Source organism: Panulirus ornatus, chromosome 66 (genome assembly GCF_036320965.1).
Source record: "Panulirus ornatus isolate Po-2019 chromosome 66, ASM3632096v1, whole genome shotgun sequence".
Taxonomy (NCBI): Eukaryota; Metazoa; Arthropoda; class Malacostraca; order Decapoda; family Palinuridae; genus Panulirus; species Panulirus ornatus.
Genome location: NC_092289.1, coordinates 16648131 through 16665588, shown reverse-complemented (window position 1 = coordinate 16665588; position 17458 = coordinate 16648131). Strand labels below are relative to the sequence as shown.

The 17458-nt window shown below is 48.9% G+C and overlaps 1 protein-coding gene across 1 annotated transcript in view; it reads right to left on the bottom strand.

Moving 5' to 3' along the window:
- LOC139746688 (uncharacterized) overlaps positions 1 to 17458 on the bottom strand; it is a 682159-nt gene that overhangs the window by 651623 nt on the left and 13078 nt on the right. The window contains 2 exon segments of the mRNA XM_071658129.1: positions 8352 to 9824; positions 9827 to 14285. Of these exon segments, the coding sequence (XP_071514230.1) occupies positions 8352 to 9824; positions 9827 to 14285 (5932 nt within the window).

The following is a 17458-nucleotide window of genomic DNA, read 5'->3' as shown; positions in this document are numbered from 1 at the left end:
GTAAAAAATGAGAAAAAAAGGATCTTTCCGGACTCGCGTTGTTTTCGTAAGGATGGTAAAAAAACGTAAATAAGACACATTGCTAATTATTATAATATCCCTACTTTATCATAATTTCCAGGGAAATAAGAAATCAATATAATATTCACAAAGACATGACAGAAAATGTCGCTAGCATTCGATGTATTCCCATGAAAGCCTACCACTGAAATCTCAAAGATGGGATATACACAATGAGACAGAAAACACATTAAACATCCCAGAAACCAAAGACTCTTCAACACCTTTTCCGTTGTCACTAGAAAGAGCATGGGAAGCACATTAGGGTACAAGTAACTAAGTGTATCAGACCAGCTAGGTTGTGGGGGGGTTGGAAACCATATGGGTCTGAGGGCAGCAGCAGCACCTTCTAACCAGCGACCCAGCTCAGTAACTCATGGAGGCCCCAGCCTGGGAGGTAATGTCCCCAAAAGACTTTACCTCGTATTTTCAGCAGGTATATCAGTGAGGCCAGACCCAATAGGTATTTCTCAAACATCTTTCGTCTGAAGTGTCACACAAAATTGGTACGATTTCTTTTTTTTCCCACACAAAATGTAAGTTTTCATGATTTTTTCACATTTTTGTTTTGAAGTGTACATTGACGTGCTTGGGCTTAGGGTATTACGAGGTTGCTTAAATGACGTTGTGAGGACCATGACTTACAAAATAATTCTTCAATGTTTGACTTAATTCAATAATGAATGCCATCCTGTCGGGGTAATATTATGTTTCTAAATATGTCTCTGTATCACTCTTGACACATTATCGATAAATATGTATTGTAAAAAAAAAAATCTGAATAGATCTAAGTGAGCAAAAATGTTTCTGCTTGTGCGTGTTGTGTGTGTGTGTGGGAAAGGGGGTAATGCCTTACCGACAGCGACGTAATCTAGGATTAAATAGTAGAAACACAAGACTTCACCGAAAACCACTAACAAAGCCTTAAATCGCCGTAGGAGATAATCCTCATTTGGAGGCGGAATCCCTACGTGGAACATAATCCAATCCCTCTAATTGCAAATAGGTTCCCCGGCATGAAGACTTTATCAAGCTTTTATTTATCAAAAGTTCACGAGGGAGTGCATAACCTAAGCAGCATTTACGTTCATATTAACAAAAGGTAATAAGACGGATTACGTTTACCGACGAATGACTCAAATTTCCCCGAATCAATTTTAATTAGACTTGAAAAGCCTTTGGGGTAAGGTTTTAATATCAGGCGACCACCCACTCCAATAAACAACCCATCCATTAATATCTCAACAGTGACTATTTTAAAACAGCAAATGATGAAAGCCTTCTAGGTCATCCACAGATAATGAAGACGAAATATATCATCCACATTTAAATGGTAACATGACCTGGTATGTCATTTGCTGGGGAAAACCGTTAAAACCAATACGTTTTCTTTAGCATTCTGTTCTTTTTCTTTTTACGCTATTTGTATTTAGTTTTTTTTTATTTTTTCCTTTTTGTGACAATAATAGCTGGCTGGACGTTTTAAGTAATGCTGCGGTGGAGGAAGGTAAACCAACACCACCCTAGAGCGAGACGGTCGGTGTCTGAATAAAGTAATTAGGTCATATGATCGAAGTCTACTCAAATTCCTCATGTAGCTTTTTCTTTTTTTTATTTTCTCCTGAGACGTGGATCACCCGAAGCTTTTACTGAATGGCTTCTCGTTCACAATTCAAGGATAATCATTGGCCATTTCTTTCGCAGTTTCCCCTCCCATAATGAATAATTACTTTTCAGAAAAAATTTAAGTTTCTTTTTACTCAACGATTATCCGGGTAAGGTAATCTATAATGCAGCTTATTGCTCTATAGTAAACCTCGGTATACCCAGAACTCTTATTTTCTTCTCTACTAAACCAAGACTAATGTATTTTCTTTCCTTATAAACCAAGACATGTATTTTTTCCTTATAAACCAAGACTAGTGTATTTTCTTTCCTTATAAACCAAGACATGTATTTTCTTTCCTTATAAACCAAGACTTACGTACTTTCCTTACAAACCAAGACTTATGTATTTTCTTTCCCTATAAACCAAGACTGGTGTATTTTCTTTCCTTATAAACCAAGACTTATGTATTTTCTTTCCTTACAAACCAAGACATGTATTTTCTTTCCTTATGAACCAAGTCTCGCCCTGTCTTTGTTAATGATTACATGTCACTTGAGCCTAATTACTAGGATCTTGAATCAAGCAAGATCTGCCTGCTAATTCACGGATGACGGGACACCATTTCTTCCGTTCTGATGTCTATTTTCATCCCTGTTGAGGGAGGGAGCGCAGGACTATATATTATCAGTGGGGAAGTTGCACTGTGGACATAAGGGGTTTCCTGTGATATGATGATTCATGGCTTGTAGTCATGTTGGGAGACAATGGGTGACGTTCAGATAGCAGAGAAAGTGTAACTAGTACATGTCTGGGGAAGGTGTTTTTCTAATAGATGTTATGCTTGGTGAAGCTCGAGTCATGGCAATGTTTTTTTGTTTAGGTGTTGGTTGCGGGAGGGAAAAATATGTCGTCGGTTAAACTAGGCTGCAAAAGTGCGAGGGGTCAGCAAAAGCTTTTTACTTCTACTTTGGTAATGAAGTGGTCTGGTTGGAGTGGGTCTTGTGCCAAAACAATTTGTCCCGAGCATGTTGAGGTGGAACTTGATTCTGATATTACTACTTTCTCAAAGCGATGTCTGTTGCTACGAGACAACCGTTGCTTTTGCTCTGGGTCGTGTGTAGCTTTATGCATAAACTGTTCGAGGTCGTATCTATTTTCACTGATAATAGCAGTGATATGGGGCGGTAGGAGGAAGGGATATATATATATATATATATATATATATATATATATATATATATATATATATATATATATATATATATATATATATGGTTCTAAAAAAAAAATCCACATTACTACATTCTGTGTACTGCTGGATTCCTACACTAACACAATATAAATATTCAGCTAAATTCACCTTACTCTTTTTCTTATTATGTTCGTAGGTTTTTTAAACACGTCTTTCACCATGAAATAACAAACCTGTAACAAGCAGGAACTAACAGAGAAACACAATAATAAAGGTATATAAATAAAGTGGCTTTCTTTTTACAAAATTTATATTTAATTATTCAGATATTCTTATTTTACACTTTTTACATATATCACAATAAAAGTCTTTAAAAATGGATATTTGTCAAAATATTTGGCACTTAAGAAATACAAAATCTATTCCTCTGGAGGAATGAGAAGAAATTCTGGTTAATGTACAGAGTTACATATTCCAATGAAAAGGGAACACGTTCATCTGTGTGACTAAATGGATGAAATGTTACTTTTCTATCTTTATTATGTTAATGAAATTCAATTAATAGGGACTGACTCCTATTCACAGATACATTTGTGTTACATACATGTATAACAGAGTGTGGCAATGTTGGAGGTTACTGTAACATACACTCACTCTCATTTACATACAAGGCCATACGATGGGGACTTTGCACCATCCATATAGACTTTGGAAGTTGTACACACATAAGTGATGGCGAGGAGCACGATAGCACCACACTCACCGACTCCCAGACACATAAACCAATCACCATACACGTCGTCTCGGTAATGTATCCTTGGGATGTGTTGTGTAAGTGCACATTCACAAAGGCTTTTTTTGGAACACACTACTTACCCTTGAGTACACAACTCTTGACAAATAAATACATGTCTTCATGTGCACAGTTGACAAAACACGTTACTACGAATGTTGTGTACTAATAATGAACAGTGCAATAACTATATATAAGTCTCTAACAACCTATGGATCAACTGATCATTTGAGATACGATCCGATATAAGTAATAATCTGTTCATTGTAAAATGAGACACATGTCAGACAAGGGTATCATGTCATTCATCATTATCTTCATGTCGACTTCAACAGGGTAGCTGATGTAAACTATCAGTACTGATATATATTCACCAGACGTTACATAAAATTGAGAATCGTGTATCTGCCGAGGATTTCTCGATCATCTGGGACCTTGCCGTCCCAGGTAAGTCCGTGTGGCCAGAAGGGTCGTCCTCGAGGGGCGCAATTACAGACCCCCACGCCGGCGGCAACGTGAGACCTACTGGACCATCAGCAGGGGGTGTTACGTGATCTTTATGAGCCGCGGGAGACACCTCAGGCCGCCCCGCTAGCTGCTACCGCCGCCAGGGGAAGAAGACTCGTCCCTCCCCCGCGCGCTCAAACAACCCCCTCGTCCTTCCAGCTTTTCAATACGAGTGTGTGTGTGTGTGTTCGGCTCCTCCGCGCAGCGCGACTTCTCACTCCGCTGAAAATCACGTCATTATCACACTTGAGGCTCCGAACCTGCGTGCAGCTCCTCTAACAGCCCAGAAGATAAGGTGGGAACTTTTGAGATTAACGTTTTAAGTGTAAGTTTGTGCGATAAATATGGCTGGATAAGTTAACATGCTGTGTCGTCCAGTCTTTAGCAAGCATATCTGGGCGGCTGAGGATGTATTAGCTCATCTGGACGCAAAGGTAATTACTTCTATCACCTCGACAACTCACATTCCGCGTCTTAATTATATCTATCTATATCTACCTACCTACTATCTATCTATCTATCTATATATATATCTATATATATATATATATATATATATATATATATATATATATATATATATATATATATATATATATATATATATATATATATATATATATATATCACTTACCCTCCAACACGCAGGATTCGAACCCATAACCTAGCCGTGAGCGTCGCCGACTACCACGCAAAAGTTCCTGGGTTCGAATCCTGGCTGTTGGAGGATATCATGTGTCCTATGAAAGGGCGCATTCATATGCACTATTGTCGCGTGCATATATATATATATATATATATATATTGCAACTGCCCACTATTTACGTCAAAGCCATATAACTGTAAAAGCATTCTTCATCGAAGTTAGACCGCAGGAAAAAACGGGTGAACATGAGGGCATTTACTGTGGCACCTACGTTGTACTCTTAACAAATCACGTAAACAGGTGATTGTCTGAATAACTACCGTCGGTGTGGAGGCCTGAGCCTCAACACTGGTGCCAGAGGATAACAAATGCTACCAATGTAGCCCTCGGAAGAAAAAATGATCTCTTCCTAAGCATAATTTTGGAGGTCTGGGGCCGTATGCAGAAAACTTCTTAAGATTTCTGCTTATTCTTATGCTTAGCTGAGCAAGAGACTTAAGTGCTACACAGAAAAGGACTAAGCATGATGCTTAGCAAAACTCAAGCATAATATTTAAGAAGTATGAAATGTAGTTTGGGTCAAAATTTGTCGTCTGCTAAGCAAATACTTAAGCGTAGGGCAGCTTTCAGAAACATGCTTAGCAAAATTCTTAAAGTTAAGTAAAAAATTCTTTGGGATTAAGCATACTTATATGCATTCTAAGAACTTTTCTGCATACGGCCCCTGGTCCCTGTGAACACTTCAAGTGCGACACTTGGACCCCTGAGAAAGGGTCGAGGCATCGTACCTCAGGGTCGTGCCATCGTGCTCAAGAGGCCACACCCCACAAAACTAGCGGGAAAGCACCCAGGAGGCAGCATCAGGTGACGTATGCGTAACAGCATATATATATATGACCGTACCCGTGCACACCTCCGGCCGTTTTCTCCTCGGTCTCTTGAGGCATGGGGACCTCGCCTACAGCACCTGACTTCGAATCCTCTCTCGTAATGACGTTCATTACTTCATTCAATCGTACACTATTTCAGCAGGACGATGAACGGATCATAATGACCAATTACGAGGGTGAGAACTACAGCTTTACGTTCACCCGGTGAATCTCACGAGTCACTTAAAAAAAAAAAAACACGATTTACATTCAATTTCAACTTCGATTCAAACAGGTTGCATGTCTACCCTTCAAAACCTGATGCTGAACTGGTGTTCGATTTACAGTAACGAGGCTTGACTTCCTCTCCGTAACAGTTTACGTTGCCAATTACCGTACATCTTAAACCTTCGATCACCCACCACTTCAGCTATCTGTCAACACCTCACGCCTTACATAAGCAGAACCAGAAATATACGCGGTTCGATGGAGCTGGGGGAGGGTCAACCGAAGCTGCTCTAAGTCTCCATGTTATGTGTGTGTGTGGGGGGGTGTGGAGAACATACATGTCAAATGATCATCACAAAATACTCACTAAATGTGACTGGCTCAGCACACGTATACACACAGAGTTGAAGCTGGGGACTGAATGAAAGGAGGGAAAACAAAACACGGAGAGCAACACTGCAAAGCCACACACACTGAGCAACACTGGTGGTACAGGAGGAAGAGCAACACTAAATACAAAAAAAAAAATAAAAATCTTGATCTTGATCTTCTTCTTAAGTCTTGTTCCACATTCCTTCATGGTCAGGATCGTCGTCAGACTCATCATCATATGAGCCATTCCATGAACTCAACATCACGGTTGCTCCGACACATTCGGGCAATTGCAACTTGGACCGGTGACCTCCTGTTCTAATAATACACGCCAGGCCGTTATTGATGGTTAGTTTTACTCTCGGTATGTCACAAGGTCTGTAACGCAACGCGTGCACAATGAAGGACGAGCGGGACACGAAAGTGCAACGTCGCAAAAAAATGTTCCGTAAACACCATACGGGGCAAACACACAGCAGTGACTGATAGCTAGGTCCAGTTACATAAAAAAAAGAGGAGATATACATGTAATTCTGTGATTGTAGACTTCATTTACCCATAACATTAAGAAGCTTAATATGTAAATATGTAAATTCACAATATATATATATATATATATATATATTGGGGATGAGAGAGCTTGGGAAGTGAGTCAGTTGTTGTTCGTTGATGATACAGCGCTGGTGGCGGATTCATGTGAGAAACTGCAGAAGCTGGTGACGGAGTTTGGTAAAGTGTGTGGAAGAAGAAAGTTAAGAGTAAATGTCAATAAGAGCAAGGTTATTAGGTACAGTAGGGTTGAGGGTCAAGTCAATTGGGAGGTGAGTTTGAATGGTGAGAGGCTGGAGGAAGTGAAGTGTTTTAGATATCTGGGAGTGGATCTGTCAGCGGATGGAACCATGGAAGCGGAAGTGGATCATAGGGTGGGGGAGGGGGCGAAAATTTTGGGAGCCTTGAAAAATGTGTGGAAGTCGAGAACATTATCCCGGAAAGCAAAAATGGGTATGTTTGAAGGAATAGTAGTTCCAACAATGTTGTATGGTTGCGAGGCGTGGGCTATGGATAGAGTTGTGCGCAGGAGGATGGATGTGCTGGAAATGAGATGTTTGAGGACAATGTGTGGTGTGAGGTGGTTTGATCGAGTAAGTAACGTAAGGGTAAGAGAGATGTGTGGAAATAAAAAGAGCGTGGTTGAGAGAGCAGAAGAGGGTGTTTTGAAATGGTTTGGGCACATGGAGAGAATGAGTGAGGAAAGATTGACCAAGAGGATATATGTGTCGGAGGTGGAGGGAACGAGGAGAAGAGGGAGACCAAATTGGAGGTGGAAAGATGGAGTGAAAAGGATTTTGTGTGATCGGGGCCTGAACATGCAGGAGGGTGAAAGGAGGGCAAGGAATAGAGTGAATTGGAGCGATGTGGTATACAGGGGTTGACGTGCTGTCAGTGGATTGAATCAAGGCATGTGAAGCGTCTGGGGTAAACCATGGAAAGCTGTGTAGGTATGTATATTTGAGTGTGTGGACGTGTGTATGTACATGTGTATGGGGGGGGTTGGGCCATTTCTTTCGTCTGTTGCCTTGCGCTACCTCGCAAACGCGGGAGACAGCGACAAAGTATAAAAAAAAAAAAAAAAATTACTTTAACTATGCATCTACTGAGGAAATTATATATATATATATATATATATATATATATATATATATATATATATATATATATATATATATATATATATATTCTGGGATAGTCTACCATCAAAGAACTGTCTAATCAAAAATCAAGAATGGGTGGACAAAAGAAAATAAAAAAAAAAACCTGCTAACGTTCACAAATCATGAATCTATGCGACATCAGAGGATGGGAGGAATACAGACACTAGGGAAGGTGAGGTTACTGTCCGCCAGGTCATATAGCGAAGGTGACAAACACGGAGGCCACGGCGAGCAGGATGCCGAAGGCGGTAATTAGGTCAATGCCAGCCAGCTGGGTCAAGCATGCAAGCAAGTAGCAGGCGGCGAGGAGAGACTGCACGCAGGTTTGATCCTGGGCCGCGACAGCGCAACCCGGGTCCTCACCTGAAGAGCAGGGACGTGGCCCTTGGGCGTCCGCCTGCCCGTGGCTTCCGGCGATCCTGTCAGCGTTACATGGCGGCGGCGCGTGGTGGTGGGAGGTGGGCGGGAGTGAGCCCGCCCTCGCCACACCGGCCAGACCGTCGCTGTCGGAGCTGCTGGCGGAGGCGGCCCGCCCCTCGGCGGGGACGCTGCCGCCACGCAGCCATTGGTCTGGCCGTTGGGGTTTAAGTGAGGCTTCAGCATTACGCGTAGGCGAAGGAGAACCATGCAGGAGTGATGAGGTGCTGAGGGCCCGCTGGAGGGCTGGAGAGGGCGGCAGAGAGGAAGAGCGCACGGGCGGCGGGGGTGCCTCTGCTAACGAAGGCTGCGAATTCGCCATCGCACCGGAGGCACCGCCCGCCGAGCTCGCGGGTCCGCCGCACTCGTCCTCAATAGTCTTATTGACATCGAGTGCGGCAGCAAGCAAAGATGGAGCGTCATTACATACTGATGCTGGGGAGAGACTGTGACTTTCGCATGCACTGAAAGGCTTTTGTACTTCTATTACTCTTTGCGCTGGCTGAGACTCGCCCGCTGCCTGGGTAAGTTGAGAGGAAGACTGAGGAAAGAGAGGCTCACTCAGGGAATTCTCCACCTCCACCACAGAGGAGCGAGGCGTCGTGGTTAGGCCCTTGCTACTACTATTACATTCTGAGGCCGACACTGCCTCGCCTACGTTAGACTCTGTCGACCCGTTCGCTAAGAACGTGTCGAAACCTTGACCAAACACAGGGGTGTTGTTTAAGCCCCTGGGTGAGGTGGGCACTGAGTGAGCGCGCCTGGCTCTATCATGCACATTCTGAGACACAACAATCATAGACTCTACCCTATCGGTACAGGTGGATGCTCTTGCGGGCGAGGACTTGAGCTCCGTGGCGAGAGTGACTCTCTCCGGGGAGCTCGGCCCGTGCGCACCACCACTACTCAAGTTAACATTAAGGCAATGGGGGACATTAGTGGAAGAGATGCTGCAACTACTACGGTCTGAAGGTTCAGCGTCTCGTAATGGCAGGTCTATAGCACTACGCCTACGGGAGGAAACCTGTTTACCTTCACTGCTACAAGATTCCAAGGCCATGGACAACCTGATGGCCTTCTGGATATTGGCTTTGGCACTACTCTTTTCCTCCTCAGTTTCATGGCTCAGGGCGGATTGCGACACAGTGGTTTGGGGCTCGAGCGCTTTCTCGTACGCGGGTTCTTCCTTGATTTTCAGTTCCTGAGTGTCGAAGTTCGCGGCGGCCGGCGGTGGTTCGTCGGGGGCTTTCGCGACGACGGGGGACGCGTCGGCAGCGTCGTCGTTACCCTCAATCTTAGAGAGGGTGGATATGAGAGCATCGAGCTTCGCTATGTCGACGTGGTCCTGCTGCCGTTGTTCCTCGGGTTTGGCGTCCGCCCGGTAGAAAGGCTTGGCCTTGTTGTTGAACATGGCGTCCAGGGTCGGTACGGCTTCCTCTCGAGGACGACGGGCGAGGCCGGAGCACTCTGGATGGTCTGTACCTTGACGAGCTTCGGCACCGTTATGGTGGCGAGGGTGACGCTGGAGGTCGTGGCAGCAGGGAGGGAGGTCACGGTGACGGACTGCGGCGCGGTTCTCAGCTCCATAGGACCTCCTGGCGGTACCCGAGCCTCGCGGATGATGGCTTGTCGGATATCCGGCTGCGACACGGCCCGCGCTGAGGACAGCTCCGTGAGAGTCTCTGTGCTGGTGCTGAGGTTGTTTGTGCTGTTATTGGTAGTCAGGTTCTCCCATTTGTTGTCCACCAAATGGGCTCTCTCCAGCCAGCTAGGGTTGTGGCGTGGACTGAGCGGGGCTGTGGTCAGAGAGGCTTCACTATCAGTCACGGAATCCTTGTAGCTGCCGAAGAATCGGCCCGCACGGCGGGCTTCGTTCTGATGCTTCACCTGTCTCGGAGTCTGTAGCTTCATCCCTTTGTCCCGAGCGCCGTTGCCAGAGCCGTCTGAATACTCCCCCCTCATGGCCTGGGCTCGGTCAGCTGAGACGGAACGCATGGCCTTCCTCCTGTAGATGGGGGACTCGTTGTTGGCTTCGGACAAGATTTCGTCGAGCTCAGAGACGTTGACTTCTTTGCCGGACTGGTCCCTCTGCTCCTTCCGGAGGCTTCTGAAGGCCAGGTCGTCCATGGTTGTATCCGGCTGTTTCCTGGCCATCATCTTGGGCCTGTAGTTCTCCTTGGGCGTCACGTGCAAATAATCGGTTGGAGAACCCTGGGTCGTGGGCCCCAGCGGGATGCCAAACGGTGGCTGGGGATCAATGACCTTTATGGAGTTGGCCTGTTTGATATTCCTGTAGGAGACATCGTCGTATACAACATCCGGCTGTCCCTTCAGCATCGGGTCTTCGGGGAAGTTCTTGTCGATGTCAGTCGGCGTAACGTGAGCCGGAGACACGAGCAAGTAGCTCCCGGTCATCTGCAGCGCCTTCTGCACGTCCGGTTGATTGCGAGTGTTCTGTTGGCAGCGACGGTAGTGCATGTCGTCTGCTTTTATGTCCGGCATTCCCGCTCTTCTTAGTTTCGGCGTCCGCGATCTGCCTCTGTCCTGCACGGTGGAATCCGTGTCCCCGGTTTCGCTGATGGAATCGTTATGCGCGTCTTGCTCATCCTCCTTCAACTGTTGGTGTTTCAGGGGCAAGTCCCTGCGCTCAGCCCGGTCCAGCAAGTCCTCGTTGTCCAGCTTCAAACTGTCGTAGATCTCCTCCAGCTCCTTCAGCGCCTCCTCAAAATTGCTACATTTGTTCTTTTCCAGTTTCTCTTTCTCCTTCCTGTATATCTCTTCAAACTCTTTCTGGCAAATGTTCTTTTTCGCCGGATGTTCCAATTTGAGCTTCGTGGTCTCGTGCGGCACCTGTCGCTTGGTTACGTCTCGTCCTGGGGCGGTCACCTGCCTGCTGCCTCTCTTGGGGGGTTGCGGCTTTGTCTTTGGAGTGGCTGGTGGAGATTCTTTCTCGGCAGACTCGGATTTCTCAAGTACCATGGACAGTGGTCTGTTCTGAGCCAGTTTCTTCTTCTCTTTGGCAAGGCTACTGCTCTGGCTGGAATCAGAGTCCAGCGTTTTTGGTACGGGACTGGACATGTCGCTCTGACCAGAGAGAGAACTAAGGGATTCCGCTTGTTTCAAGGTTAGAGGCGGTGGACGAAGTTTCTTCGTCTGTATGATGCCATAGTCATCATTCTGCTGCGTCGCCTGAGACGTGGCTATCCCATTCGAGCAGTGGCTCTCTGGCTTGGGGCTGTTGGAACGTGAAGAGTCGCTCAGAACCTGGGGAGGCGCACTACCCAGAGGGGTCGTCTTTCTATTCTTAATCTCCTGTTCCTTTTGGCGCCAGAGGGTGTTGGCCTGCTGTACCCTCACGCTATTGTCGCTCATGTAGGACGAGTAATCGGACGATGGAGAGGGAGGCATACTGCTGACGGGGACGATCTTGGCGTAATGAGGCGCCTGGTCTGTGTAGAAATGGAGATTACTGGAATTCTGTTGGGTGACGGTTTGCTGCGGCAGCGGCGGCTGCTGCTGCTGCTGCTGTGGCTGGATTCGGCCATACTGGTTAAGCTGGAAGGGCTTTGGTGGCTGATCCGTGTATCTGTACTGGACTGATGGATACCCAATGGGTGTAGGTCTGGCAGGAGGAGACCCGTAGCTTGTCTTGGCCTGCGTCTGGTGCTGTGACGACAGCTCAACCTCAGAGAAGGATCGCCGGTTGGGTACCATGGGTGGCGGAGGCCCAGTCGGTTGGTGGTTGGTTCTCGGACCGAAGTAAGCTGGAACGGAACGCACGCTGGGACTCGGGCTGGAGCCTTTGGTGAAGTTGCTCATACTCGACTGACTCGAGTTCGGACGCTGGTTCTCCTGGCTGAGGTTCTCGAAGGAGAACGACATGGGTCTGCCATCTCCTGGGGATAATATTCTGCTCCTGTCTCTTGGTGGGGGAGCAGGAGGGATCAGGCCAGACCTGCTGTGTGGTAACGCACTGGTTGTCGAGGGTCCATTCATACCCGCACCAGAGGGCGGGTGCATTATGAACGAATGCCTGTTGATGTTGCTGTCGTACGACGCGCTCCTGTGGCTTCTGAGATCTCCCTGGACTGGGGTCTCGAAATCCTGGAAACTTCTTCTCATCGGCGTCCCGGATGGAGGTGCCAGCGTGACTGTCACGGACGTATTTGGTGTGCTTGGCTTATTTCTCAGGACCACGGCGTCCCTGGCATCCGGTGGAATGTGGCTGTGCAACTTGGCTTTCATGTGCGGGCTTGCCGCCGGACTTACTGACGGAGTTCGTAACACAATAGACGACTCGTACTCACTCGACTCTTGGTAGACGAGTTTGGCAGACCATCTGGGTTTACTCTTGTCCGGGATCTGTAGCTTCTTCTCTTCGTTGATTCTGTTCCTCTCCGCTTCAAACTCCCGAACTCGCTGGATCTCTTCGATCCTGGCCTGCACCACCTCCCTGTTCCTCCTGTCCTTTTCGGTCTCATTGCGAAGCGTTTCCAGCTCCTGCGACTTCCGCCTGAGGAAGCGTTCGGTCCGCGCTGCTCTCGAGCGCTTGCTGAGGGAATTGGTTTTCGAAAGACTAGATTCGCTACCGTACATAGAATGTGACGACACAGATGCCTTCTCTTCGTCAGAGCTCGTGTCCCTGAACTTCTCCCGCAGCCGTTCCACCCGTGCCTTCAACGCCTCCCGCCGCTCCTTCTTACTGATGGTGTCAGTGCTGGAGCTGCGCGTGCCCATTCCTCCGCCTGAGTAGTACCCGAGGGAGGCGTAGGAACCGCCCCCGCCCCCCGATCCAAGACTGAGTGGCAAGGAATCATGTGATGCAGAGACCCCAATCTTCGAGAGCTGTCCTGGTTGTGGGGTCAGTAAGGGGATCCCAAGTGGCTGAGTTTCCCTCCCTAGACTCCCCGTGGCACTGGGCGTCACTCTCACCCTCCTGCCGCTCCCCTCCGCCAAAAGCCTCGAGTTTATCTCCCGCCCCAGCAGCTCACTCCCCTCCCCATGACCGACTTCCGCCGTCACCCGCCCGTGGTTAGCTTGGGTCAACCCGGTCTCAGGTGGGGGTGGTGGAGGCGGCGGGAGTACAGGGTCCTTACGTTCCTTCTTCTTGGTCCGTCGCCGAAGAAACGTTCGTCGCTGGGGGTGGGGTTCCTCGCTGTCGCTGCTGCTGCTGCTGCTGCTCGAGCTGCTGCTCACCTCCTTCTTCCGTCGTCTGAATATGCCACTCAGCAGAGATCTTTTGCTCTTTTTCTCTGACTGAGGCGCGGCTGCCTTCTCCGACGTCTGGTCGTGATGCCGATGATGCTGCTGCTGCTTTTGATGCTGCTGCTCTCGGTGTAACCGCTGCTGCATCTGCTGTTGTTGTTTAAGCTCCTGATGTTGCAGCTGTTGCTGCAGCTGCAGGTTCTGCTGCTGCTGCTGCTGATTTTGTTTAAACTGCTGCTGTTGATGGAGTCTTTGCTGTTGCAACAGCTGTTCCTGCTGCTTCTGTTGCAGCTGCTGTTGCTGCATCTGTCGCTGGTGCTGACTGACCGCGGGGTTGACGGCGACGACCCTCGGGGCCCTTGGACTGGTGGGTCCCCGGGGCGGAGCGGCGGGAGCAGGAACATCCTGGCGACCAAAGGCAGCGGGACTCTTGCTGGTGTTGAAGGCTTCGCGGAAGGAAGGCGGCGGCGGCGGCTGGTGGTGATGGGAGGAGGAGGAGGAGGATCCGCGGGTGTAGTAGCCAGGCAGGGAGTTGGCCTTGCGCGGGACGGACGACGAGGACGACGACGGGTTGGAGGAGGCAGAGACGACACGGGCGGTTACGGGGGCGTGGGATCCGCCATCCTCCATCACACCCCCGCCCACGCCCTTACTGCCGCCACCACTGTGCACACTCTGAAACGAAACGAAACATAACATCAGTCCACCGCTCATACAGTAAGGATCAACGTCACAAAATACATGATGTATAGATATATGAATAACTGAACCTCCTGCAAGAAACACAACATGGACACTAGGAGGAGGTGCAACATGGACACTAGGGGGTGCGACATGGACACTAGGGGAGGTGCGGCATGGACACTAGGGGGAGGTGCAACATGGACACTAGGGGGTGCGACACAGACACTAGGAGGAGGTGCAACATAGACACTAGGGGGTGCGACATGGACACTAGGGGGTGCGACACAGACACTAGGAGGAGGTGCAACATAGACACTAGGGGGTGCGACATGGACACAAGAGGGTGCGACATGGACACTAAGGGGAAGTGCAACATGGACACTAGGGGGTGCGACATGGACACTAGGGGGAGGTGCGACATATACACTAGGGGGCGCAACATGGACACAAGGTGTCGCTGCAACATGGACACTAGGGAGGCGCGACATAAGACACTAGGAAGGCGCGACATGATCACTAGGGGGCGCTGCAACATGGACACTAGGGAGGCGCGACATAGACACTAGGAAGGCGTGACATGGACACTAAGGGGGCGCTGCAACATGGACATTAGGGGATGAGACATGGACACTAGGGAGGCGCGACATAGACACTAGGAAGGCGCGACATGGACACTAAGGGGGCGCTGCAACATGGACGCTAGGGGATGAGACATGGACACTAGGAAGGCGCGACATGGACACTAAGGGGGCGCTGCAACATGGACACTAAGGGGGCGCTGCAACATGGACGCTAGGGGATGAGACATGGACACTAGGAAGGCGCGACATGGACACTAAGGGGGCGCTGCAACATGGACATTAGGGGATGAGACATGGACACTAGGAAGGCGCGACATGGCCGCCAGTATCTGTGTCGAGGAAAACAAACGTTTCAACGGGGGTAATGGCACTTGGCACTGGTTCTCTCACACGTGGCTACGCTGACTATTTTGAGCGGCACCACACAGGCTCAGCCACCGTCTGCCCTAGACACTGAGAACTCCCCGACTCCCTCCCTCCCTACACAGCCCACACCACTGCCCTAGACACATCACAACCCCCCCCGCCGCCCGCTCCCCCACCACTGACCTAGACATCCTCCGCACAGCCTACCAACAGTGTCTCAGGACACAGGTGGTGGGCTGTGGGGTGTGGGTGTCTTGGGTTGTGGTGGTGGGGTTTGAGTGGTTTGTGGGGGAAGTGTATGAAAGCAGCGGCAATGTTATACTTCCGGCACTGCCATACTTCTGGCACTGCCATACTTCTGGCACTGTCACACTTCTGGCACTGTCATACCTCCGGGACTGCCATACTTCTGGCACTGTCATACTTCTGGCACTGCCATACTTCTGGCAATGTCATACCTCCGGCACTGCCATACTTCTGGTACTGTCATACCTCCGGCACTGCTATACTTCTGGCACTGCCATACTTCTGGCAATGTCATACCTCCGGCACTGCCATACTTCTGGCAATGTCATACCTCCGGCACTGACATACTTCTGGCACTGCCATACTCCAGTGTGAGCAATGTGTCCCTCACCACACAAGACCCTCTACCCTAAGCACTATGCTGCAACATGACCTTGGGGTGCCAGAGGTCACAAAAGGCATCGCGGACGGCTTGGATGACGGTACACACACACACACACAATTCTCCATTATCATTACGACCGGTATATGGTACACAGTCAAGGCATAATCTATTACTGAGACGAACAGGACCAGAGCGGCATTGGTGAGCGGCCAGAGAGGCGGCAACTCTGTTATCAGACGCCTTGCACGTCCCTCACACCACAACCAACATCATCTGTGTCACACACACACACACACACACACACAGCACACACACATCATCATCACACACCACGCTTACTACGATGGAAACACAGAACCAAGGCGCCAGCGTTACCCCCCGACTGGAACAAAGAGCACAAATGATTCATAAGAAAGAGAAAAAAGGGTAAAATGACTTGGGAGCTACAAGGGACAGCGACGCGAACCATTCCCCCTAACTCTGGCACTGTAGGCGAAGGTATGGCACATTCTCGGGCAGTTCCTGTGCCAAATTGGCAAGGGCATAAATTGATGAATAAATTGATGAAAAAAAATGTATAAATAAACATTACGCATGCCAGGACAGAAGGAAAAGAGGGGTTGAAACCCTCCCACGGAGCCTGATACAACACTATTGAACGCTACAACCTTTTAACCACACAACCCTACGTACCATAACAGATGCGACGATTTATACAGCTCAGAAAAAAATTGCCGGCGCGACCAATATTAGAGCAAGGCAGACCTTGATGAGGGACCTAACCCTGGCACACTAAGATGACTAAGGTTTCGTATAGCCGACCCCTCATACCCATGACAGACCCAGGGCCCTTACACAGCTCTCGCCAGAGGGACGATGCAACCAGGAGCTGACATCCAAACCAGCATCTTTAACCCATGCTAGCGAGTCGTGCGTGTGGCGACACCAGCTGTGTGTGTGTGGGCGATACGTGACCACACCACCTGCACGACGAGGTATTTTACATACCTCCAGCAACGACATAACACAACAGGATAGCCCATACGTGAACGGTGGAACCAACGCCTGTATGACGTAACCAAAAGAGTAACTTTGCGCTCCGGAATCGGCAGGGCAACGAAAACCGCGAGCGACGCGACCGTGAGCCAGCAGCGTAACCCCAAGACTTCACACCACACACTCCTCAACACCAACTGCTACACAGGATTCCCTCCAGAGCGACAGACAAGCCTCCTAGCCCATTCCAACGCCTCTGTGACCCTACCACACATCTATTTCCCGTTCCATTACTCATCACAGCTCTCCCTTCTCCCATGACGGGATCCGCTGTTCCACCACCCACCCCAATAAGCAGACAAGGCATCGCCGGAACACACCTGGTCTATCTTTGGAGAACCCGGCATTCCACGAATACGCGAGTCCGCCTCTACGAAAATGGGAGTCCTCGCTCACGCGCCGCCAATTCACCTCTAGTCAACCCCCACCTGTATAGAAAATGACTCACCCTCGTACCGAGTTATTGCCCCCTCACACCTGTGAGGGGGTGAGGTGTGAGGGTGCTGGCTCGGCTAACACCACCCCCCACA